The 24,789-nt window shown below is 39.8% G+C and overlaps 2 protein-coding genes across 5 annotated transcripts in view; one reads left to right on the top strand and one right to left on the bottom strand.

The window, feature by feature from the left end:
- Nucleotides 1-6,872, bottom strand: part of CFI (complement factor I) — a 50,313-nt gene extending 43,441 nt beyond the window's left edge. The window contains exons 1-2 of the mRNA XM_070372918.1: nucleotides 6,754-6,872; nucleotides 6,278-6,414 (exon numbers count right to left, since the gene is read on the bottom strand). Of these exons, the coding sequence (XP_070229019.1) occupies nucleotides 6,278-6,334 (57 nt within the window). The 5' untranslated portion in view covers nucleotides 6,335-6,414; nucleotides 6,754-6,872. The remainder of the gene's footprint in view (nucleotides 1-6,277; nucleotides 6,415-6,753) is intronic.
- A 9,029-nt stretch (nucleotides 6,873-15,901) lies between these two features.
- Nucleotides 15,902-24,190, top strand: GAR1 (GAR1 ribonucleoprotein). 4 transcript variants are annotated; one of them, XM_014478372.2, is made up of 7 exons: nucleotides 15,902-16,027; nucleotides 16,614-16,824; nucleotides 18,299-18,453; nucleotides 18,908-18,967; nucleotides 19,187-19,325; nucleotides 22,956-23,021; nucleotides 23,385-24,190. In XM_014478372.2, exons 2-7 carry the CDS (start codon nucleotides 16,626-16,628, stop codon nucleotides 23,396-23,398), a joined length of 633 nt encoding a protein of 210 aa, XP_014333858.2. In that variant the 5' UTR covers nucleotides 15,902-16,027; nucleotides 16,614-16,625; the 3' UTR covers nucleotides 23,399-24,190. The 4 variants fall into 4 exon arrangements, with proteins under 4 accessions (XP_014333858.2, XP_070228120.1, XP_070228119.1 ...); XM_070372019.1 differs by having other exon boundaries at nucleotides 15,998-16,136; XM_070372018.1 differs by lacking the exon at nucleotides 15,902-16,027 and adding an exon at nucleotides 16,034-16,297 and having other exon boundaries at nucleotides 16,618-16,824.
- The last annotated feature ends 599 nt before the right edge of the window (nucleotides 24,191-24,789 follow it).

Raw genomic sequence — 24,789 nt, 5'->3', positions numbered from 1 at the left:
AACACGACTGAGCGACTTCACTTTCACTTTTCACTTTCATGCATTGGAGAAGGAAATGGCAACCCACTCCAGTGTTCTTGCCTGGAGAATCCCAGGGACAGGGGAGCCTGGTGGGCTGCCATCTATGGGGTCGCAGAGTCAGACACGACTGACGTGACTTAGCAGCAGCAGCAGTGAACCTTTCCAGAGATCATCACTGTATATGTGAACCCATACTTTACTAATTCTGCACCCCCAACACCAGTATAATTTACAACCAGTAGCCAACAAAGGGAATTTAGATTGTTTCCAATGTTCTGTTATTATAAAGTGTTGTATAAATCTCCTCATATAATACACATTATTTCCCCCATATGCTAAGTATATTTGTCAGTACTTACCTGGGAGTAACACTGCTGAATCAAAGAAATGAGCAGTTTTAGTTTAGAAAGACATTGGCTAATTTCTCTCTCTAGTGTGCATGCTCAGTTGCAAACTCTTGTGACCCATGGACTGAAGCCCGCCAAGCTCCTCTGTTCATGAAAATTTCCAGGCAAGAATACTGGAGTGAGTTGTCATTTCCTACTACAAGAGATCTTCTCCACCCAGGGATGAACCTGGGTCTCCTGAATTGGCAGGTAGATTCTTTACCACTGAGCCACCTGAGAAGCCCTTCTCTCTCTAGAAATTGCTCAAATTTGAACTCTTATCATCAATATATCAGTTCAGTTCAGTCGCTCAGTCATGTCCAACTCTTTGCAACCTCATGAACTGCAGCACGTCAGGCTTCCCCGTTCTCACCAACTCCTGGAGCTTGCTCAAAGACATGTACATCGAGTTGGTGATGCCATCCAATCATCTCATCCTCTGATGTCCCCTTCTCCTCCTGCCTTCAATCTTTTCCAGCAATAGGATCTTTTCCAATGAGTCATTTCTTTGCATCAAGTGACCAAGTATTCGAGTTTCAGGTTTGTTGAAACAGTTTCAGCTTCAGCATCAGTCCTTCCAACAAATATTCAGACTGATTTCTTTTAGGATTGACTGGTTGGATCTCCTTGCAGTCCAAGGGACTCTCAAGGGTCTTCTCCAACACACAGTTCAAAATTATCAGTTCTTCGGCACTCGGCTTTCTTTATGGTCCAACTATCACATCCATACATGACTACTGGAAAAACCATAGCTTTGACTAGATGGACCTTTGTCCATCATAGAGAGGCAAAGTCATGTCTCTGCTTTTTAATATACTGTCTAGGTTGGTCATAGCTTTTTTCCCAAGGAGCAAGTGTCTTTTAATTTCATGGCTGCAGTCACTATCTGCAGTGATTTTGGAGCCCAAGAAAATAAAGTCTGTCACTGTTTCCATTGTTTCCCCATCTATTTACCATGAAGCGATGGGACTGGATGCCATGATCCCAGTTTTTTGAATGTTGAGTTTTAAGCCACATTTTCACTCTCCTCTTTCATCAAGAGGCTCTTTAGTTCTTCTTAGCTTTCTGTCATAAGGGTGGTGTTATCTGCATATCTGTGGTTATTGATATTTCTCCAACCCCATGGACTATACAGTCCATTGTATTCTCCAGGCCAGAATATTGGAGTGGGTAGCCTATCCCTTCTCCAGGGGTCATCAATATATGACAGGGCCTATTTTCCATCTTCTTGACCACAGAAAACATTAAACATTTTTATCTTTGTCAATTAGCTATATAAAAATGTCATCAGAGAATAGTTTTATCTGCATTTTCCCCCAATTACTGAGGTTGAACACATTTCTTTTTTTTTTTTTTTAATTAATTAACTACTTTGTGGCTGTACTGGGTCTTCACTGCTGCATATAGGCCCTCTCTAGGTGCTGCAAGTGGAGCCTCCTCCCTAGCTGTGGTGCTTCTCACTGCAGTGGCTTTGCTTGTTGCGAAGCACAGGCTCCAGAGTGCATGTGCCCAGCAGTTGTGGTGCACGGGCTTAGCTGCCCCACGGCATGTGGAATCTTCCCAGACCAGGGATGGAACCCGTGTCCCCTGCATTGCCAGGCGGATTCTTAGCCACTGGATCACCAGGGACATTCTAGGTTCATTATCTTTTATCAAATTTCAGAAGTTTTTGGTTATTAATTCTTCAAATATTCTCTGACTCTCTCTTCTCCTTCTGAGATTCCAATTGTGTGTATACTGATGGTTTCTCTTTTTATTCTTCTTTCTGCTCCTCGGATAATTTAACTGACCAATCTTCAGCTTCACTTACTCCTCTGCCTGCTCAAATCTGCTATTAAAACCCTCTAGTGAATTCTTTGTTATACTTTTCAGTCTAATTCCTTAAGTTTCTATCTTTCATGGATATTCTCTATTTGTTCCTACATCCTCCTCGGTTTTTTTTTTTTTTTTTTGGTTATTTGAATATATTTAAGATGTTTGACTTAAAGTCTTTGTCTGGTGAGTTCAAAGTCTGTTCTTCCTCAGAAATAATTTCTCCTGTGAATGGGCCATATTTTCTTGTTTCATTGCATGCTTCATATTCTTTGTTGGAGACTGGATATTTTTAATATTATAATGTTGTAATTTTTGAAATCAAATTCTTTCTTCTTCTCAGGGTTTGCTTTCCTTGATTCCTGTAGACTATAGCTATTTATTAATTTTTCAAAACTGTTTCTATAAAGGTTTTTTTTTTTTTTTTTTTGTCATGTGTGGTTTCTGAAGTCTTGGTTTCTTTACCTTGCATTTAGCTAGGATTTAGACAAAGATTTCCTTCAACACAAGCAACCAGAGAGAGAGGAAAAGAAAGGGAAATGGACAGGGAGGGGAAAAAAGAAAAAGGAAGAAGGAAATGAAAGAAAGGAAAGAAGGAAAGAAAAGAATAAGGAATCCTTGAAATTGAGAACAACAAAAAAACCTCTTCCGAGCTTGCAAATTGCCTCTGTGCTGGGGCACTTCAGTGCTCAGTACTTAACCAGAGTTTTGAAAATTCTGTCTTAGCTTTTACTTCACATTTGCACTGAGCCTGGAGGTCTAGGCTTAGGGTCTTCTTAGGTGTTTTCTGGGCTTCTTGCCTGGGCATGTGTGTTGCTTTCTAAATTCCTCAGGATACACAGGGGCTTTTGAATGCCCTAATTTCCAGTTGAAACTCTAACTTTTCCTTCCAAGCTTCTGCACTCTATTGTAGGCCTCAACTGTTGTCTCAGGTGGAGGTAGATTGTTTATTTGCTTGCCTTTATGATGTTTTTGAGGAATGCCTGCTGCCTTTCCACTCTGAGTTCCAGGTTAGATGAAAAAAAGACAAATTTATTGCTTCAGTCTTTCAAGTAGCCCCTGGATAGGTTAGAACAGACAAACACAATTTCTTTTTAAATAAAGTCTGCTCTGCTCCATTTAGAACTGGGGACTAGAGTTCCACACTGGGAATCTGGATTGCTATCTTCAAGACTGCCACTGAGTTGGTATCTGGGTGGGGTAAGGGCAAGTAGAAATACTGCAGTTTTCCTGCCATTTTTAAGTTGCCTTTTTCCTTCATTCAGCATTCACTTGGGTACTGTGGGACTTTGATAACTGGAGTTCTGACAAAGTTGGTTTTGAACACTTGCTTGACTTTTCTAGTTTTTTTTTGTGGACAAGTGTTTGGATTTGCCTACTCTGCCTTGCTAGCTGACGTCACTCTCTACACTGTGTATTGCCTCTGTGCATATTCTCTTTCCAGATCTCATCACTCTATTGACCATTACCCCAGTTCTTTCCTTCCAAAATACTGCCCGTATAAACCGAATTTTATAATATGCTTTTAGGGTTAAAAAAAAAAGCTTTGGTCAGGGATTATGTCACAGCCAAGTATACCACAGTATTTAACCATATTGACTAAAATATTTGACTTCCCTATTCATTACTGGGACTTCCCTGGTGGCTCTGATGGTAAAGGAACTGCCTGCAATGCAGGAGACGGTTTGATCCTTAGGTTGGGAAGATCCTGTGGCAAAGGGAATGGCTAGGTACTCCAGAATTTTTGCCTGGGGAATTCCAAGGACCGAGATCCCTGTTCCTTACCACCCCTTTGTTACTGACACAGCAGCCACTCCCTCTGCACTCTGAGTTTCTTTCCCACCCTTTCCTAAGTCCCCTTACCTCTCTGTCTGGGTAGGTTCAGTAAAACCAGGATTCTCATCTCACTGTTCAGAACAACTTCACTGCCAGCCCATCCCATCATTGACATAATCCACTTTCAAATCAGTCCATCGAAATGTTTTGATATAAAAAGGGGGTGGGGCTTTTTATCCCCTAGAAGGAAATCTGCTCCCAGCTTTTACAATACAAAACTTTCTCCCAGCTGTACATATTTTATTTCATGTTGAAAATGTAGACACATTTTAAAACTTAGAACATATTTATGTTGTCTCTATGGTTGTTGCTCTTCAGCCGCTAAATCAGGTCTGATTCTTTGTGACCCCATGGACTGTAGCCCACCAGGCTCCTCTGTCCATGGGATTCTCCAGGCAAGAATACTGGAGTGGGTTGCCATTGCCTTTTCCAGGGGATCTTCCCGACCCAGGGAAGAACTCAGGTCTCCTGCATTGGCAGGTGGATTCTTTACTGCTGAGCCACCAGGGAAGCCCCTATCTCTATGGTAAGCTCTATTTAAAAATGATTATTTCTCAGCAGGTGCCATAAAAAATCATTCCATTTCCTTTTATAAAGAAATAATAATATTTTACGAAGTTGTGATTTCAAAATGCTGCTTCTTAAAGGAATGAAGACAATTTTATGATTGGATGATTGTTCAGTAAAAGAAAGAGGCTCTTTTCCTTTGTGGAAGTGAAAACTATTTTCAGTTTTCTTTTTTATTCTGCTTTTGTTCCAGGAACCCAAAATGTGGCTGAAATATCCTTTTTTTCAGAAAACAAAATTTTCTTGTTATAATGCAACACACATTTATTTGGTATTTAAAAAAGAAAAATGAAGAATGAATAAGACAAAATTTTTGAACTCTGAAAATTTGCAAATATATAAAACATAAAAATCATGAGTAATCCCATTACTCAGAGATACTGTTATCTGTTTAATATACACTCCCCATGAACTTTTAAACTGCCATTTATATAAGCATTTATTAATATATTTGTGTATGTATGTGTGTGTGTATTTTTCTTAACAAAAATAAGATTTTAGTGAGGCATTTTTTAATTTCAATAAATATAAAAGCATCATTTTAATGTGATAGTTATTTTTGGATGTGCAATAATTTAATCTATTTTAATCAACAAGCACTTACTTTATTTCCATTTGGTTTATACTCTAAACATTGCATATATAGTTTAGAACTTATAAGAAACTTAAGTATTTAATTCTGATATCTTAGGTAGTTCTCTTTAAACATTTTCTGCTATAAACGGACTTAAAAACAAAACAATTTTTGGAATTATTTCAAAACTCTTTGATCACAAAAGTAGGCAAATCATTAGCAAGTCTCTAATATGTCTTAAACATTTCTAACCTTAACAGGCTACCTTCCAGACTGGCTACGATCTGTTGTTTTGGCTTTAACTCCTTGAGTTGCCTACAAAGTCTCTACTCTGATCAAGTGGGTTTATTCATGGAGAGGAGCCCAGTGCTTTGCTGTCTTTCTGGCCATACCACTTGCTGTTTTTCAGGCTGAAAATCATTTCCTCTTTCTCTCCACTGATCAGATCTAATCCAGAATTATGCTGCTGCTGCTAAGTCGCTTCAGTCGTGTCCGACTCTGTGCGACCCCATAGCTCAAATCCCACTTGGCCCATAAACCCTTCCCAATCTCTGAGCAGGAAGGGACTTTTCCTCTCATTAAAGTCCCTTGGCAGATGATGATATTTGTGCCATTTTTTGGCAATTAAATATATATGTCTTATAACAGTTCCTTCTCATGTTTTCAAATATTTTTCAAATTATGCTTATTTCCTCATTGGTATATTTGTATCATCTTTCTACAACTGTACAAAAGGTTGTTGAAGGAAGGATCAGTCTTGCCCATCTCTATACCTTGCACATAGATAGGGCTTAATAAATGTTTACTGATTTAATAATTACTATAAATCATAGATCTATTAGTAAAATTTTCATTCAGTCCAATCTCTATGCACAGATATTAGCATATGAAAAAAGCAATTTCTTCAAGCTCTTTCATCAAGATATAACATAAAATCTTGGTTACTGACTAAATACTGTCATCGTTGGCAAGTGAACTATGTAATCTTTAAGTCAAAATAATATCCTTGAGATTTTTTTCTGTATTTTTACAATATTTGAACTATCTACTTAAAAGTTTGTATAAATATTGAATTGCTTACCTCACAAAAACTTAAGCAGAAGCACAAAAGTAAGAGAATGACATGACCAAGCTTCATGTTGGAGACAATCAGGGTCTGTGTCTCTACTGTGGACTCCTCTGCACCCCAGGTATTCTTTGAAATTTAATTTTTAACCTCTGAAAAAATATTTAAAAAGAGCAGCCCTCCTAAAGAGCTTTGTACTTTTGAACTTGTGGAGAATTTGGCAAAAATCCAGAGTTTTACCGTAAATGAAACCAAAAAGACCTCAGCAAATAGCTGAGGGACTGTTTTCCCGCAGAGAAAACTGATGCCCCACCTCAATACCGAACAATGCCTTGTTCTGTTTGCTACAGTAGGCAGACACCACTGAAAGAAATTTCTTATGCTTTGGTAAACACAAAATCATATTTTTCTTTAAGGACGAAGACTAGGAAATGGTAAGGAGTAAAACGTCCATCGTATTGAATGCTATGCTGAACACTAAAAATCCTCACCAAAATGCTTCCTTTATCAATCATGGGCTGTCCTGTGATAAGTTCTTTTTCTCTCAGCAGAAATGCTGTCACAGTTCGATTCTCCTGAAGCAGATGTGAGACAGAGTTTGGGGTGGGAGATACTTGTCAGGAATCAGCTCCTGGGAAAGGAAAGGAGGAGAAGCAGGAATGAACAGAAAGAGAAAGCAAACTGCAATGTGGGTTCAACAAAGTCTTGGCCAGCTTGGCAGGGGGAGGCTCTGGAGTGATAGCGGCCCGTCACAGGGGCCCTGGGTCATGCAGAAATGGCTGGGTCCTGCCTGCCTTTCTCAGTGACGTGACCTGGTGACAGTTGCCCAGGAAATGCACGCCCTTGGGTGAGTGGGTCTTCAGTTGCTGTCAGACAGAAGTGTCCGCTGACCACACTCTTCACAGCCAGACAGCCAGACCTTCCTTGAAAGGGGGATCTGGGAAACTCATCTCCTGGTCTTTCAGAGTCTACCATTTGCACCTTTGAGGTCTACTTTCTATGTATGTTTTAAGTGTGGCTCCTTCAAAATTGCAGTGGGCCTCTTCCTGAGAGATAATTTAGGAGAGGGAAGTTGCAGGGGGTTGGGGTGGGGGAAGGAACTGTAGCCCCTGGCCTTGCGGTTGATCTTGGGGCTGCAGTTAATCCTCATCCTCTGCCTCCTTCCTGTCCATTCTAGATTCCCTTCACCCTGAGTCTCCCCCTCTGCTGGCCTCAGTGGCTTACCTGGTGGCATGACCCTCAACCTCTTCCTGGAGTGGCCTGAGCCCCTGAAAACCATTCCCTTCTCAAACCATGGCTGCTGTTCCTATCCCTCTACTGTCACAAGAGATACCTGAGTAGCTCATACGGTTCCCCACACATTTCTCCCTACCCTGGCTGTGTAACAGCAGACTTCCTCTGAAGTGATAGGTTACTCCTATCAAGATGGTGACCCCTCCTCTCCCCAGGTAGCTCAATGTGCGCCAGGCAGAAGGCAGAGCATATAGTTCACTGGGATTCTTGTTGTGCCCCAGGGCAACGGTGTGTTTTCTTTGAGAAACAGACCTCAGAGTGCAAAGTGTGGGGACAGGAAGCACATGGCTTCCAGTTGGTCATCAGAAGTGATGGCAAGTGTGGCCATTTCTGCTTCTGCTTCTTGGGTCGCAGACCTGTGTTTTCTCTCTGTTGCAGACACAGTGCGGCATGACGGTCCTTCGATTCAATGCATATACTGCTTCTTGGAGGACAGCACCCAGTCCTCAGAGTATTGTCTTAAGTGGCACCTCAGTTCGGCCTTCAGCAGGCTACGCCAATGCTCCGTAAGGCAGTCAGCTTCACAGTGGTGCAGTTATATGGTATGACCAGTGAATTGCTTGGCCAGAGCTCCAAGCTCACATCTTCTTTCTTAGAAAGTGGGTTACCCTATCTAGTAGGATGTTACACGGGATCCCTTGTTGGAGGATTAAATACTCTGTAATCCTTTGACTCATGACCCTGTGGCCCTGCAGGTAGGAAAGGTACCTGACTTTATGTCTGTTTATTTCTGTCTATTCCTGTGAGGATGTACCTCTGGCCTTTTTAAGAGTGAAACAACTGAATGATCAATTTACCACCGAGTGGCTAGCTGGTATCCTTGATGAGCTGTGCCATCTTGGGGGCTCAGCATTGGTCTCTGTTGCTGTCAGATTGGACATTTGTTGGTGGCAGTAGCCAAAGAAACCTTCAGGGCCTGTGATGTTACTGGCCATCTCTGTCACCATAACCATTTTATCCTTGTGCCTGCTGTGCTAGTACTGAGGTGCTTGATGACTGAGACTGGTGGATATCAATTAGCTGAGTCATTTTGTTGATGATTGATTACTTTTCTTTAGTGGATGTTCTCTGGTGGTGTTAACATGCATTACAAAGATTTTTATACTTCATTCCCACTCCTATAGATACGTCCACAAGTTTTCTACTTAGACCTTCTTGTTCTTAATCTTTGAATATCTTTCATTATAGGGAAAAAGACCATCAGGCAATTACTACTGCCTGTGATTCCATATCCAGTCTAACCTTAGGCCTCTTTTTTCCCCACGCAAAGTGGACAGCCATGTGTACAAGCTGAAGCTCTGCCCACTGGGAGGACTTTCTTCCACCACTGTGTTTCAGACAATTACCAAGCATGGCTGTCATTCAGCTGCCACTTTCAGGTTGTACCTACATACAGAGCCAACCCATCTGTGAAGCAAACTCAAACGTTTCTCTCCTCCTTCAGCTGCTCATACCAGGGTTCCCATAGAGCCACAGGTGTGGGCTGAGGGACACGGGTGCAACAGTTTGGATTTGGGGGAAAAGAGAGAAATCTGGGCCACCTGCTCAAGTACTTTGCTTGTGCCCTTTGCTCCTCTGTGCTCTTTGTTCCAGATGTGACAGGTTCATCTTATGTTTTTGCTCGGCCTGTTCAACCTTGTACTTCATGGGTCTGTTAGGACCCCGCTCGTAGTGCGCATTTCTCACACAGCGACCTCTCAGTCATTCCACATTTACCAGTGTCCAGTAGGGTGTAGGTTGTTTCTCAAAAAGAATAACTCTCTGCTGCACATGCCATGGCCTTGCTGCAGAACTTGAGGGTGCTGTTCTTCCACTGGGTCTTCCTCAAACACTCTGCGCTGTTTTTTCCCACCTGTGATACCTCCAAAACCACAGGGTCTTCTGGATAACCACCGCAGAACTCTCTCCTGCTCTGGGAACCAAAGCATTCTTCAGTGTGAAATATTTGCCCCCAAATCAAATATTCCCAAAAGGAATATCTCCAAAAAGACTGACTAAATTTTATGCTTCCTTCTTTGTGAAATGAAATACAAGACAAAATAATTTGTCTTTTACTTTAGATGTCTTGGAAGCAATCTGAGCTCTGTTTTCTCATAATTTTACTCGTGTGCCACTTGTCACCTGCTCTCTGGAGCATGTATGTCTTATCAAGGCATTCAGCATGCTGGCCACCTCTTGCTTATCTGCTCTGATTAAGGTAAAGCCATCAGTGTAATAAAACAATTTAATGTTCTATAAGAAATCTCAATGATACCCAGATCTCTTCAGACTTTCTTATGGCAGAAGTTGGAAGACAAGACTTATTAGAAAATTATAAATGTATACTGTTGTTCATCCCATGTGAATGCAAACTGTTTCCGATATTCTTTTCTGCTTAAAATACTTACAGTGGTTTCAGTTTTCCTGAAAACATTCTTATTGATATACTTTATAATATTGCTGAAACTAGAATCAAGGTTCTTATCTCTAAAAGAAATTTGATTGAAACAAATATGAAACCCTAGCAGAAGTGGAATTTCTAAGCTTAGAAAGAATAGAAGAAAACAAAAAGACATTTATATATCCAAATTATATTAAACATTTTATAACAAAAAAGCACTGAAAAGTGAACTAAGCATATAACTCAGGATACTATTTAAAAAATAACGAAAGAGAATCAAAGTGGTACAAAGGAACTAATAAAGACATAAGCAATAGTAAATAAACCAGAAACTAAAAAACTAGTAGACTTGATAAGTAACATGAGTCATAATGAGAAAAAATTTTTAAAAAGAGAGAGTAAAACAATTTTAGAGGAAAATTTAGCTATTGAAATGGTCATTTCTAGGGGGCTGCCAACATCCATTGTCCTTCATAATAGGGTCCCAATTTTCTGTGTGGAATTATCTTTCTTCTATTATGAGTTGTTTTTGGTAGGAGAGTAATTCCAGGCACCTGCTTTCCAAATGGAAGTTGAGAGATCCATATCCAGCCTCCTTCCATTCCTTTTTATAGCCCAGGGACTGATCAAAGAGTCTCTGTCTCTCTGGTGTTTGGGTCTTGAGTTAAGTGATAAGAGAACAAAAGAAACAGTTGTAAATTATTTATTGCAGCAAAAGGAGACCATACTGGTCAGACTGTTTCAGCTACAGATAAGCTTCCTTGGATTCCTTTAGGCCTTATTAAGTATCTTTAGTTCTTAAGCCTAGTTTCTTAGCCACCTGTCAGTACTTGCGAACATCCTGTTATTTTCTACTGAATTTTCTTTTACTAAAGTTAGCCAGTGAGGCTTGGTGGCTTGTCACTTAGAAATTTAAGTGATAAAGTCACGTGCAATTTATCAAATAACCTGAAGATCCGGGGAAAAAAAATGTCAAGGAAAATACAATTATCAGAATCGACTTGGGATGAGATAGAAAATTCAAATAAATTAATAGCTAAGATGAAATGGAAATATTAAAGATTTTAAACTCCCAAAGGCACTAAGTTTTACCAACTTTTTTAAGAAAAATCATTCTCCTGTTATTTAAACTTTTTCAGAACATAAAAAAGATAAAAAGCTCTCTGACTTACTAGCAATACTCTGACATACTTATCCAAAACTGGGTAAGATAAGCCTTTGAAAGAAATCTATAAACTAATCTTAATTATTAATATACATGCAATGATCCTAAATAAAATGTTACCAAACCATATACCATAAACCACAATATAGCAAAAGAATAACATATCATGACCAAGTGTGGACCATTTCAGAAAATATGGGGGTGTTCAACATTAGGATATCTATTAGTGTTGTTGTTCAGTTACTGTGTCAGGTCAGATTCTTTGCAACCCCACGAACTGCAGCATGCCAGGATTTCATATCCTTCAATATCTCCCGGAGTTTGCTCAAACTCATGTCCATTGAGTCAGTGATGCCATCCAACCATTTAATCCTCTGTTGCCCCCCTTTTCCTCCTGCCTTCAACCTTTCCCAGCCCCAGGGTCTTTTCCAATGAGTTGGCTTTTTGATTCAGGTGGCCAAATTATTGGAGCCTCAGCTTCAGCATCAGTCCTTCCAATGAATATTTAGGACTGATTTCCTTTAGGATTGACTGGTTTGATTTCCTTGCAGTTCACGGGACTCTCAAGAGTCTTCTCCAGTACCACAGTTCAAAAGAATCAATTCTTGGGGCTCAGCCTTCTTTATGGTCCAACTCTCATATCCATACATGACTACTGGAAAAACCATAGGTTTCACTATATGGGCCTTTGTTGGCAAAATGATGTCTCTGTCTTTTTAATATGCTGTCTAGGTTTGTCATAGCTTTTCTTCCAAGGAGCATGCGTTTTTTAATTTCATGGCTGCGGTCACCGTCTGCAGTGATTTTGGAGAGCAAGGAAATAAAATCTGCCACTGTTTCCATTTCTTCCCCATCTATTTGCCATGAAGTCATGGGATCAAATACCATGATCTTCATTTTTTGAATGTTGAGTTTTAAGCCAGTTTTTTCACCTTCATCAAGAGGCTCTTTAGTTTCTCTTTGCTTTCTGCCATTAGGATGGTATTATCTGCCTATCTGAGGTTGTTGATATTTCTTCTGAGTGTAATTCACTATACTAAAATATTTAATTAATTAAAATAATAGATTAGATAAGAGAATCTGTATTATTATACCACAAGATATGGAAAAGGTATATGATATGAGTTTAACACCAATTTTTAATTTTTAAAAAGTGAGTAATCTAGGAAAGAACAAATATCATTAACCCGATAAAATGTAGAAACCAACCACATATACTAGTGAAACACTGGAGCCAAACTCAGAGTCTGGAATAAAATCAAGGATGCTATATTTCAATACTGTTGTTATAATTAGAGGCAACAAATATGAAAAATTTATAAATGTTGGAGTGGAAGAAACAAAATTGCTGTAATTTGTAGTTGAGATGATTGTCTACTTAGACAAAATTAATTGAAAACTATTAGACCTAAAGTCAAAGTTTGTTAAAGTGACTGGATATGAAGTCAAGGTAAGAAAATGAATTTCCTATTTGTCAGCAGTTAACAAAAAGAAAATGCAACAAATAGCTCACAATGACTGACATTTTCTATAGTTTATATCTCTTACCTCCCAACATCTCAGTGAAAATAAATATAAAAATAATTCCATTACAGCACTGAAAAATGAAGAGGGAATCCATCAAGAGGACACAGTGAGGATTTACTTGAAGACATACAATAGAGAGGAAGAGATTAACTGCAAACTGATGTAGCTCCAAAATCACTGCTGATGGTGACTGCAACCATGAAATTAAAAGACACTTACTCCTTGGAAGGAAAGTTATGACCAACCTAGACAGCGTATTAAAAAGTAGAGACATTACTTTGCCAACAAAGGTCCGTCTAGTCAAGGCTATGGTTTTTCCAGTAGTCAGGTATGGATGTGAGAGTTGGACTATTAAGAAAGCTGAAGAATTGACGCTTTTGAACTACAGAGTTGGAGAAGACTCTTGAGAGTCCCTTGGACTGCAAGGAGATCCAACCAGTCCATCCTAAAGGAGATCAGTCCTGGGTGTTCATTGGAGGGACTGATGTTGAAGCTGAAACTCCAATACTTTGGCCACCTGATGTGCAGAACTGACTCATTTGAAAAGACCCTGATGCTGGGAAAGACTGAAGGCAGGAGGAGAAGGGGATGAGGGAGGATGAGATGGTTGGATGGCATCACCGACTCAATGGACATGAGTTTGGGTGGGCTCTGGGAGTTGGTGATGGACAGGGAGGCGGGCATGCTGCAGTTCATGGGGTCGCAAAGAGTCGGACATGACTGAGCGACTGAACTGAACTGATTGTACAATGATAACATATAATATTATACAGTAACTCTAATTTGATAAAAATTAAAAAAAAATTGAGATCCTTTGTGAGGAGGAGGAAATGACACAGAGTAGGCCAATAAGTTTTAGTCCTGGACAAAAATAAACAGATTCATAGAAAAACACCATTCTTTAAACAGCACTGAGGTGCACAATGTGAACCATTTAACTATGTACTTCAAAATGATTAATGTGGTACAGTTATATTATGCATATTTTACTATAGTTGGAAAAAAAGAGCATTGATCATTATTATTGGATTCTTATGTCTGCTGATCATGTTAATGTACTGGGATGGAGACTTGTGCTGTGTGCTCAGTTGCTCAGTTGTGTCCAACTTTGTGCATGGCCTGCCAGGCTTCTCTGTCCGTGGGATTTCCCAGACCAGACAAGAATACTGGAGTGGGTTGCCATTTCCTTCTCTAGGGGATCTTCCCAACCCAGGGGTTGAACCCACACCTCTTGCATCTCCTGCATTGGTAGGCAGATTCTTCATCACTGTGTCACCTGGGTATATAAAATTTTTATGCAGGGTTTTCTGAGACATAAAAATTAATTCAATGGTTCTTTCAAGGGTAAAAGGATAGAAAAAGGCTGATCAAATGGATGGGAAATGGAGCTCTTCCAAGAAGGAGGTGATTGCCAGTGGCAGAGAAAGAGAAGCAAGGCAATGATGCTGGTCTGATGGGGCATAAAAATGGTGTAGAGCACTGGAGGGAAACAAAATTAATTATACAGAAGGCCTAGTCAATGGAGAAATTTTACTTTAGACTTGTTACTAAAAGAAATGGGAAACTATTTAGGGTCCTGAAGATGGCTATGGTATGAGGAAACTCTATTAAGTTCAGTATGTCATCACATGCATTACAGATGGAGGGAAGAAAAGGGTGGAGGCATTTATTTCAAGACAACAAAGATGCTCAGAATGTGAGGATGTTGTAGTTCACTGCAATTATTTCTCAACTTTTGAGTTGTTGTAGATTATATTGGGTGATTTAGGATAGGAATAACAGAGGAGAGTGTGGTAGCGGCAACAGGAGGCCTGTATCGACAGTACGAATCTACTTTAGATGGAATGAATAGAAATAGATAGCTTTGAATAAAGAGACTGCCACCGAGGTAGGGTGGGGATGATGATAGGAGAGTGCTGAGATGTTGGAGTCCAAAGATTCAGAAACCAAGAGTATGATGCTACCATGAAGACAAACAGGGAATTGGAAAGATGAAAAACTTGAAAAGAGGAAGGAGGTGGTGATACAGCAAAGGATTGATGGGGTATGAGAATCCATGGTTTCACTTTGTCCCTCTAGTTAGTTGGGGAAGTTTCTTCCCTTCTGTCAGTTTCTTATATGTAAAATAAAGGGGTATCATGTAATCTTGAAGGTTCCAAAGGAGTTCAATGGTTTCAACACATTGAGTTGGAGAAAACAGACACCAAGACTGCACAGTCCATGGAGTTGCAGAGTCGGACACGAAGTTCAGTTCAGTTGCTCAGTTGTGTCTGACTCTTTGTGACCCCATGAATCGCAGCACGCCAGGCCTCCCTGTCCATCACCAACTCCCGGAGTTCACTCAAACTCACGTCCATCAAGTCGGTGATGCCATCCAGCCATCTCATCCTCTGACGTCCCCTTCTCCTCCTGCCCCCAATCCCTCCCAGCATCAGAGTCTTTTCCAATGAGTCAACTCTTTGCATGAGGTGGCCAAAGTACTGGAGTTTCAGCTTTAGCATCATTCTTCCAAAGAACACCCAGAACTGATCTCCTTTAGAATGGACTGGTTGAATCTCCGTGCAGTCCAAGGGACTCTCAAGAGTCTTCTCCAACACCACAGTTCAAAGCATCAATTCTTCAGCGCTCAGCTTTCTTCACAGTTCAACTCTCGCATCGATACATGACCACTGGAAAAACCATAGCCTTGACTAGACGGGCTTTTGTTGGCAAAGTAATGTCTCTGCTTTTCAATATGCTATCAAGGTTGGTCATAACTTTTCTTCCAAGGAGTAAGCGTCTTTTAATTTCATGGCTGCAGTCACCATCTGCAGTGATTCTGGAGCCCCCCAAAATAAAGTCTGACACTGTTTCCACTGTTTCTCCATCTATTTCCCATGAAGTGATGGGACCAGGTACCATGATCTTCGTTTTCTGAATGTTGAGGTTTAAGCCAACTGTTTCACTTCTCTTTCATTCTCATCAAGAGGCTTTTTAGTTCCTCTTCACTTTCTGCCATAAGGGTAGTGACCATAGGATAAAACGATGGGCACAGTACTGCCCACAATCGTGCGTACTTCAAAGGATCCGGCAGAAACAAACGACTTGAAAGAACTCAGACAAGCCCTTTCATTGGGTTCGGATGCGGACAGATCCACCTTCCGGCAGAGCGTGGCTCAAATCTCCTTAGTAGACAACTGGGGGAGCCCCAAGCAACTGTCGAGCAAGAGGACCGCCTCGCAGTCTAACAATACAGCACGGACCTCCACTCAGCTCGCAACCGGAACTTGCTGGGCCGCGGGGAGAGGGGCGGACCCTGACGCCAGTCATCGCCAAGGGCAACGCCGCAGAGCGGAACTTCCTGCAACGTCATGCTTCCAAGGACGCCGATATTGTGTGTCACTTCCTCTGCTCGCCGTAGGCAAGTAAAGCTGATTGTCGTAAAGTAACGGTTGATGTTGGGATATTACTGATACTCTTCCAGCATTGAAGGCTCTCTCGGACAGGCGACAGCGTACCTGCTTTCGCAGGTGCCTGGTTTTTTTCCTAAACCCGTTATTCGAGTTTCTAGGTGAATCCCTCCCCACTTCAGTTTTGTCCCGGTACGGTGGCCGAAGAGGCTCGTGTGAGGCGGAAGTACCGGGCGGGTGGGTGTGAGCACCCGGGCCTGAGGTGCACGTGGCGCCGGTAGGTAGCGGGAGGAGGCTAAGCGGTCTGAGAATCTTGGACGTGGAACCCAGCGGAGGGAGGGAGGGAATGTGGCTGAGGCCCTTCCTGCCTGCTGGGGGAGGAGGTATTCACCCGGGGCGACGGGGCTCGTGATGAGTGGTCGGTCGGCGCTCACAGGGCTGTCGGCAGGTCACACTCACCTTTCGGGCGAATCTCTGGCCCTCTAGCCGTGGTTGAGGTGGCAGAGTTGCTGTTATCATTGTTATCCGCGTTTACGGTTTCTGATTGAGGCCCAGAGGCCCCAGTGAATGAACGGCACGCACTGTTTTTCTCACCAGGTAGGAGCGAACATGTCTTTTCGAGGTGGAGGTCGCGGAGGATTTAATCGAGGTGGCGGCTTCGGTCGCGGCGGCAGCAGCAACAACCACTTCCGAGGTGGAGGCGGCGGTAATTTCAGAGGCGGCGGCGGCAGAGGAGGATTCGGCCGAGGGGGAGGCCGTGGAGGCTTTAACAAAGGCCAAGACCAAGGACCTCCAGAACAAGTAGTTTGTATGTAGGCTTCAGAGCTTGACCTACTTGGGCGCGGAGGGTGGAATGGAGTCGGGGGCGGAGGTTGTAGGTCCGTGTTATTAGTAAGTTTGACTAGGAGTCTGGTGCTGAAAGGTAGATGCAGCAGCTGTCTTTCTCAGGGGGTTGGATCTTAGTTGTGGAGTCAAGCCTACGGAGAGGCGGTAAACTGACTTCACATCGTGCTGTAGAAAGTAAGAAAGCTGAAGGACACCTAAAATACATTATGGAAACAGAACTAGAGTTTTGGCTAAAAGGGAGATATAAATAGGTATTTTATGTCCTTACCCGTACTGTTTCCATTTTACAGATAAGAAAATTGATTCAGAGTTAAGTTTCTTTGCTAGGGTCATGGTGATGAGTGATCAGTAAGGATATATTTGGGATACAAAGCCAAGTTTCCTGACTCTTAATTGCCACTCTTAAGTAAATGAAGTGAGTTAAAAAAAAAAAAAAAAACACCACAACTTGCTGAGAGGGGAAACTGCACGGGGGAGTAAAAAAAATAATAAAGACCTAATTAGAGCAGTTTTGGGGTAATTATCAAAGAGATAGGGTGGAAGTTGTAGAAAGTGAGACAAAATTTGACAGTAGACAAAGAGGAGACAGGATAAATAGAGTCTAATATATGAAGAGAAAGTTGGATCAGTATGCAAAATGGTGTAGAGGTCAGTGGCTAGAGTCAAAGGTCCTGTCCCCGTAACAGTCCATGCATGACACATTGAGAGCATTGCGAAAGTGAAGAAAAAAGGAAGGGTTAGATGGGAGAGAGATTTCAGTGGAAACAAACTTAGAACTTGACTAATACTAGAAATAAAAGGTTCTTGATTTTGAACCTGGGTGATGGGAATTGAGATTTGGTTTTATAGGAATATGGTGAGTATTTTAGTTTGGGGTGAATGTAAGTTAGATATAAAAGTAGTTATATGAAATTCCAGACTTTCTTGATAAGGATCGAAGAGTCAGTGAAAAGGTGATAGTGGGAAGTTTTAAAAGGGGAAGGAGGGAAAACAGGCAGGAGAACAATAGACTGTCTTAGAGTTATGGATGGGTAGAAGGAAGAAGAGACAATAGAATGAAGCATAGTATTTAATCAAATAATAATAGTAACTATAATAAAATAACTTACAGTTTGAGTGGTCTCAATGTGCCAGGCACTTTCTAAGCACTTGACACTTATTGTTGTTCTTAATCCTCACAGTACTAGGTGTTAGGCGAGGGTTTTGTTGTTAGCCCTACATTAAAGATGAAGACACTGAAGAATAGAGAAGGTTAGATAGACCCTTACTCCAGGTCACATAGTATTTGGTGGAGTTGGTACTAAGCCAGGAAGGCTTTTTTGCCTTAAGACCGATACGGTGAAATCCCAGGCAGCCAAGAGGAAAGCTTCTAGAAGAGATTGGTCAATATCATTTGAAACTGTTTTATATTTTAACAATTTCGTGTCCTATTTCAGTGTTAGGAGAGTTCCTGCACCCTTGTGAAGATGACATAGTGTGTAAATGTACCACAGATGAAAATAAAGTACCTTATTTCAATGCTCCAGTTTATTTAGAAAACAAAGAACAAATTGGAAAAGTGGATGAAATATTTGGACAGCTTAGAGATTTTGTATCCTTTTTAATTGAAGATGTAGCAATCCTGTTGAAAGGTCATGATTTGTTTTTTCTGGAGTTAAGTATTGATTAAACTGAACTTGGTGCTTCATTGAAATGGATGCAGTATTGCTAAGATTGGACCATAAAGGAGAACCAGGACAGGGGAATGTATTTCCAGATAAATTGAAAAGATAGGCTTCTTAAGTGTGCCTTCCTTTTTGGAAGGTTTTAGAAATGATTGTCACTTGGATCAGTGCCACTTGCTTTGCTTTCACTATGATGATGCTACTGCAATAGTATGGTGGAACTGGAAGTTTTAAAACAAAAACTTCACTTCTGTTTGGAAACTCATTTCTTACTTTTCGTGAATATTTCTGTATATTCTAACCTTGTTATTTTAAAAATTACATGTGAATTCAGAAGATTACTTTTCATTATAATTGCTTATTCCTTAATAAAATTAATAGTATTTTTCAGTTAAATTATCAGAGAACATGAAAGCATCTTCCTTTAAAAAACTACAGAAGGTGAGTCAAGCTGACACCTAGATCCTTGGTTTTTAAATGAATGACCTACCTTAGGACAGTTTTACTTAAAGGTACTTGAGACTTCCTCAGTGTATCACTAGTGAAGTTAGAGGGTTGGGATTTGACCCAGGCAGTTTTGAGTCTAGTGTGTCGGTTCTTAATGATTATATTATATTACCCCCCAGCTCATCACACTAATTGTTTCTGTTATACTTCCAGTTTTATATAGACCCATATAAGCTGCTGCCGTTGCAGAGGTTTCTACCTCGACCTCCTGGTGAAAAGGGACCTCCAAGAGGTGGTGGCAGGGGAGGTCAAGGAGGAGGAAGAGGCAGAGGTGGCAGAGGTGGTAGAGGTGGTAAGTTCCCCATGGAGGAAAATTTCTAATGAGATTTCAGAGTCACTGCCTATTTAAAGAGTACAATTTAATTTTGAATATAAGCCAACTTTTCTTATGGTTATTTATTTCTTTTAGTAAGGCTCTTTTCAAATCTTGGCAGATTACCATAGTAATAAATGCTTAGTTTCTATAACGTATAGGATTATCTTAATTGAATTTTAATTTTTTAATTAGTATTTAACAAAACTTCATGAAGGTGGGTGATATCTTTATTTTTATGGATGAGGAAATGGAAGCTTAGAAATGTTAATTTGTCCTAATCAAACAAATGGCGGCTCAGAAATAAAACCAGTATCTTCTGATGTAATGTCAAAGACTATTACCAATAAATTCATTGCTTTGATTTCAGTGTGTTGATATTATGTATTTCCCCACAGCTTTGGTACATTTACTGTGTAGGCAGCCAGGTGATAAGCAAGGTTGGGGACGAGCTGGGATGCGGCATCTGGGAATGATGTGCTAGGTGGGTGACAGGATGATGGGCAGAGCCAAAGTGGTAAGGAAGAGGAGCTGCCAAGTGGGTTACTGTATCAGAAAAGAGAATTCTGTTTTCACTTTTGCCTCTCAATTTAACGAATGTTTCACTCTGTAAATGTGCCTTTTTGGATCCAGATAACTTGGAGATAATCTCTTAAGAGATATGTTTATATTTATGTCTTTGGAAGTATACCTTTAAGAATTTGAATGGAGATCCCCTCATTCCCATTTTATATTCAGTCTTATATATAATAGTTTAAAAAATTCACAACTCTATTTTCTTAAAATCTTAATCTTTTTATATTGTATTTTGGACATATACGTTTGTTTCTGTATAATTTCTCTTTTTATGTTTCATCATTCTTTTACAAAGCTATCCCCCAAAATAAGTAAAAGTAGGGACTGCAGTAGGAAGCCAAATGTATTGAATAATAGAAAAAAATTATGTAAAATTTTAAAATTTCAAAGCTCTTCAGCATATGGACATCAGTGTCTGTTTCCAGCTCAGTTAACCTTAAATGTTGTGTCCATGGTACTTCCCAGGTGGTGCTAGTGGGGAAGAATCCACCTGCCAATATAGGAGACTTAAGGGACATGGGTTCGATCCCTGGGTTGGGAAAATTCCTTGGAGGAGGGCATGCCAACCCATTCCAGTATTCTTGCCTGGAGAATCCGATAGACAGAGGGGCCTGGTGGGCTACAGTCCATCAGGTCACAAGAGTTGGACACGACTGAAGCAACTTAGCAGGCATGGTAGTACTCCCAGAACCAAACCACCCATGTCTGCTACTTTTTGTTCTTAGAATTAAGAAGCCTTAGTGCAGTTTAAAAAGTATATACCATAAGCAAAAGTTGAGGTACAGATACATTTAACAATAGGGCTAAATTGAACTTTAAAGTAACAAGCTTTTCTAATGTAGTAAAACAAAACTTGTTTAAAAAGTTGTAACCAAGGATTTTAGCTTTCCGCTGGATTGAGAAACTACTACTGTTTCTCCATTTTTATCTTTTAAAAAATTCTGTGAGATAAAATAAGTGAATATATGTTAGGTTGGTGCAGAAATAATTGTAATTTTGCATTGTTGAACTTTGCCCTTTGATATTAGAATACATTCTTAAATAAATATGATTATATTATACCTCATTTTAATGCACATTTCTTTATATTTTTTGCTAATGACATTAGCAATAAAAATACAAAGATCATGGCATCCGGTCCTATCACTTCATGACAAATACGTGGGGAAAATGTGGAAACAGTGTCAGATTTCATTTTCTTGGGCTCCAAAATCACTGCAGATGGTGACTGCAGCCACGAAATTAAAAGACGCTTGCTCCTTGGAAGGAAAGCTGTGACAAACCTAGACCGCGTTTTAAAAAGCAGAGACGTTACTTTGCTGACAAAAGTCCGTCTAGTCAAAGCTCTGGTTTTTCCAGTAGTCACGAGTGAATGTGAGAATTGGACAATAAAGAAAGCTGAGTGTCAAAGAACTGGTGCTTTCAAATTGCGGTGCTGCAAAAGGCTCTTGAGAGTCCCTTGAACTGCAAAGAGATCAGATCAGTCAATTCTAAAGGAAATCAGTCCAGAATATTCATTGGAAGGACTGGTGCTGAAGTCGAAGGTCCAATATTTTGGCCCCCTGATTTTAAGAGCCGACTCATTGGAAAAGACCCTGATGCTGGGAACGATTCAAGGCAGGAGAAGGGACCACAGGATGAAATGGTTGGATGGCATGACTGACTCAATGGACATGTTTGAGCAAACTCAACATGATAGTGAAGGACAGGGAAGCCTGGCATGCTGCATGCAGTTCATGGGGTCAGAAAGAGTCAGACACAATGTAGTGATTGAACAACAACAACAATGACATATTACTTGCTGTTTATTTTGTATGTATTTTAGACTATGCAAATGATGTTAGACAAAAAGCAAAATCTAGCAGTTTTCTTATTTGAGTTCAAAAATGGGTCATAAAGCATGGAGATAACTTGCAATATGAAGAACTCATTTGGCCCAGGAACTAACAAATGTACAGTGCGGTGGTGGTTCAAGAAGTTTTGCAAAGGAAACGAGAGCCTTGATGAGTGCAGAGGCTGGCCACTGGAAAGTGACTCCGAGCCATTGAGAGCCACATTAAAGCCGATCCTCTTAAAACTACACGAGAAGTTGCCTAAGAACTTATTGACCATTCTATGGTGGTTTGACATTTGAAGCAAATTGGAAAGGTGAAAAAGCTTGACGAGAGGGTGCCTCATGAGCTGACTGCAAAAAAAAAAAATCATTTCAGTGTGTCATCCTCTTTTATTCTGTGTAACAACGAGGCATTTCTTGATTGAATTGTGACGTGCAACAAAAAGTGGATTTTATATGATGCCAGTGGTGACCAGCTCAGTGGTTGGATTGAGAAGAGGCTCTAAAATACTTCCCTAAGCCAGACTTGCACCAAAAAAAGGGTAATGGTCACCATTTGGTGGTCTGCTGCCAGTCTTCTGATCCACTACAGCTTTCTGAATCCTGGTGAAACCATTACATCTGAGAAGTATCCTCAGCAAATTGATGAGATGCGCCGAAAACTTGCAATGCTTGCAGCCAGATCAGTAGAATGGGCCCCATTCTTTTCCGTGACAACACTTGACCTAATGTCGAACAGCCAGCACTTCAAAACTTGAACAAATTGGGCTGTGAAGTTTTGCCTCATTTGCTGAATTCACCAGATCTCTAGCCTTATTCATCTGACCTCTTGGCAAATGACTACAACTTCTTCAAGCATCTTGACAACTTTTTGCAGGGAAGAAGCTTCCACAACCAGCAGGATACAGAAAATGCTCTCCAAGAGTTCACTGAATCCCATAGCATGGGTTTTTATGTTACAGGAATAAACAAACTTATTTCTTGTTGGCAAAAGTGTGTTGGTTGTAATGGTTCCTATTTTGATTAATAAGGAAGTGCTTGAGCCTAGTTATAATTTAAAATTCAGGGTCTGAAACTGCAGTAACTTTTGTAACAACCTAATACTGTTCTTTATAATTGTAAGAAATATATTGATGTTTATAGGCTTATCAAAATATGATAGGTTACAGTTATTTAATTAATATTTCCTTTATTTTTAGGTGGTTTTAGAGGTGGAAGAGGAGGTGGAGGTTTCAGAGGAGGAAGAGGGGGTGGTGGTTTCAGAGGTGAGTGGGAAAAAAAAAACTTGAAGTAACTGAATTTCTAGAAATGGTATTGTCTACTAACTTTTATTTCTTTTTGCCAGCAAGTATGTAGAACACCATGGTATTCCTTTTTTTAGCTGAATATACAGTTTCATTTTATATCACGTTTACCTTTGAATTTTTTCACCTGCTTCTGCTTTACTTTGCTGTATTATTAATTTGAAAAGCAAAAAGGTGGTAATATAAATGATAGTTAAATTTGGTAAAGTATGTTTGTTGAACTTTACCAGAACTAATGCTGATTTTAAACTTGAATTCTGGCTAATAGTGTTGTTTAAAGTTCACTTTTCTATATTTTTAATATTTTCATTTTCTCTTAATCAGGAAGAGGACATTAAGTGTAACAGTTGACAGAAACTTCACCAGTTGACTTCTGCATTAACCTCATAATCTGCTTCAGTGGATCAGAAACTTGTTTCTTGAGCACATTTTGAAGAACTGGTCTTTTAGGACAGTGGAGCTAAAATATCAACGTTATGCAAAAATGAGTGTGGCAGAACAGGCAGCTTTGCCTCAGAAGAGTATGAATAAGTGTTTTAACATTTTGTACAATGTTCGGAACTTTGTGGGTGTTTAATAAAGGGACAGCTTTTAATTGGAGCATATTTGAATTTTGTAAATAAAGTGTTTTATTTCTTTAAGTAATTTAGAGCTGTGTTTATTAAACCAGAGTTTAAAGGGACAGCCTACTAGATTTAAGATAGAAAAAGAGGATGTTTACATATCTAACTGAGCTTTAAAGAAAAAGCAGGCTAGTAGAGCAGTATTTCACATTATTTATAAATTAACACTCCCTTTAAAATGTTAGCATTTTGTATATGAGAACATCAGCACCCTTTATCACATTTTTTCCCTTTTGTGTGTTAGGACACAAATCAAAGTAAGACAACTTCTCTAATTGTAACTCATAATTGATTAGAAAATTTTAGTGTTAATTATGAATCTGTTAAAGTTGGAAAAACTCTGTTCAGGTTGAGAACTAGAAATTCAAGACATTTCTGAAGAAATATTTAACTTTTTCATTCAATATAGATGGAATGTTGAAAGCTTCACTGAATGTTTTTATTTTCATTTTTTAAGGGACTCCAGGTTTAAGGTTTTACTGACCATAAATAAATATTTGATTGCTTGCTACGTGTTCATATTCTTGGATAGGGACATTACAAATGAAATTGATTGTGGCCCTCAATGCTGTTATAGTATCAAGATATAACAATGATAGCAAGTTAGAATACTGTGATATAGGATAATTTCCCCTACCATTGATTCCAACCTGCCCTCCCTCCCCAACATGGTTCATTCTTGGAATGAGTTGTCGTGTTATTTCTTCAGTTTTCTAGCATGCTTTACCTAACACTTGGTTAACTCTTGAATGCTTATTTGAGTAGCATATAGTATTGCCTAAGTCAGTATTTGCGTTTTCCTTATGCTTTTTGATTAATGGAATTGTAGCAGGATTAATAAATGTATAAAACATAAGTATGTATGATGAACAAATATGTTGAAAATTTTTCACAGAAGCAGTTATTCTATTATAACTTGGGAAAGGAATCTGTTTGATTTAGAATTCTTGGGTTGAAACTCTCAGTTAAAGTTAGGGCCAGGGTTTTTACTCTTGTTCTTTTAGCAAGCACTAAAGTGACTATGGTATTTTCCTACGGACAAATAATACACAGTTCCTACACCTTTTTTTAACATTAAAAAAAAAAGTCTTTAAAATGGCTGTGTA

Source organism: Bos mutus, chromosome 6 (assembly GCF_027580195.1).
Source record: "Bos mutus isolate GX-2022 chromosome 6, NWIPB_WYAK_1.1, whole genome shotgun sequence".
NCBI lineage: Eukaryota > Metazoa > Chordata > Mammalia > Artiodactyla > Bovidae > Bos > Bos mutus.
Note: the sequence above shows the minus strand (reverse complement) of the source record. Positions and strands in the feature narration are given on the sequence as shown.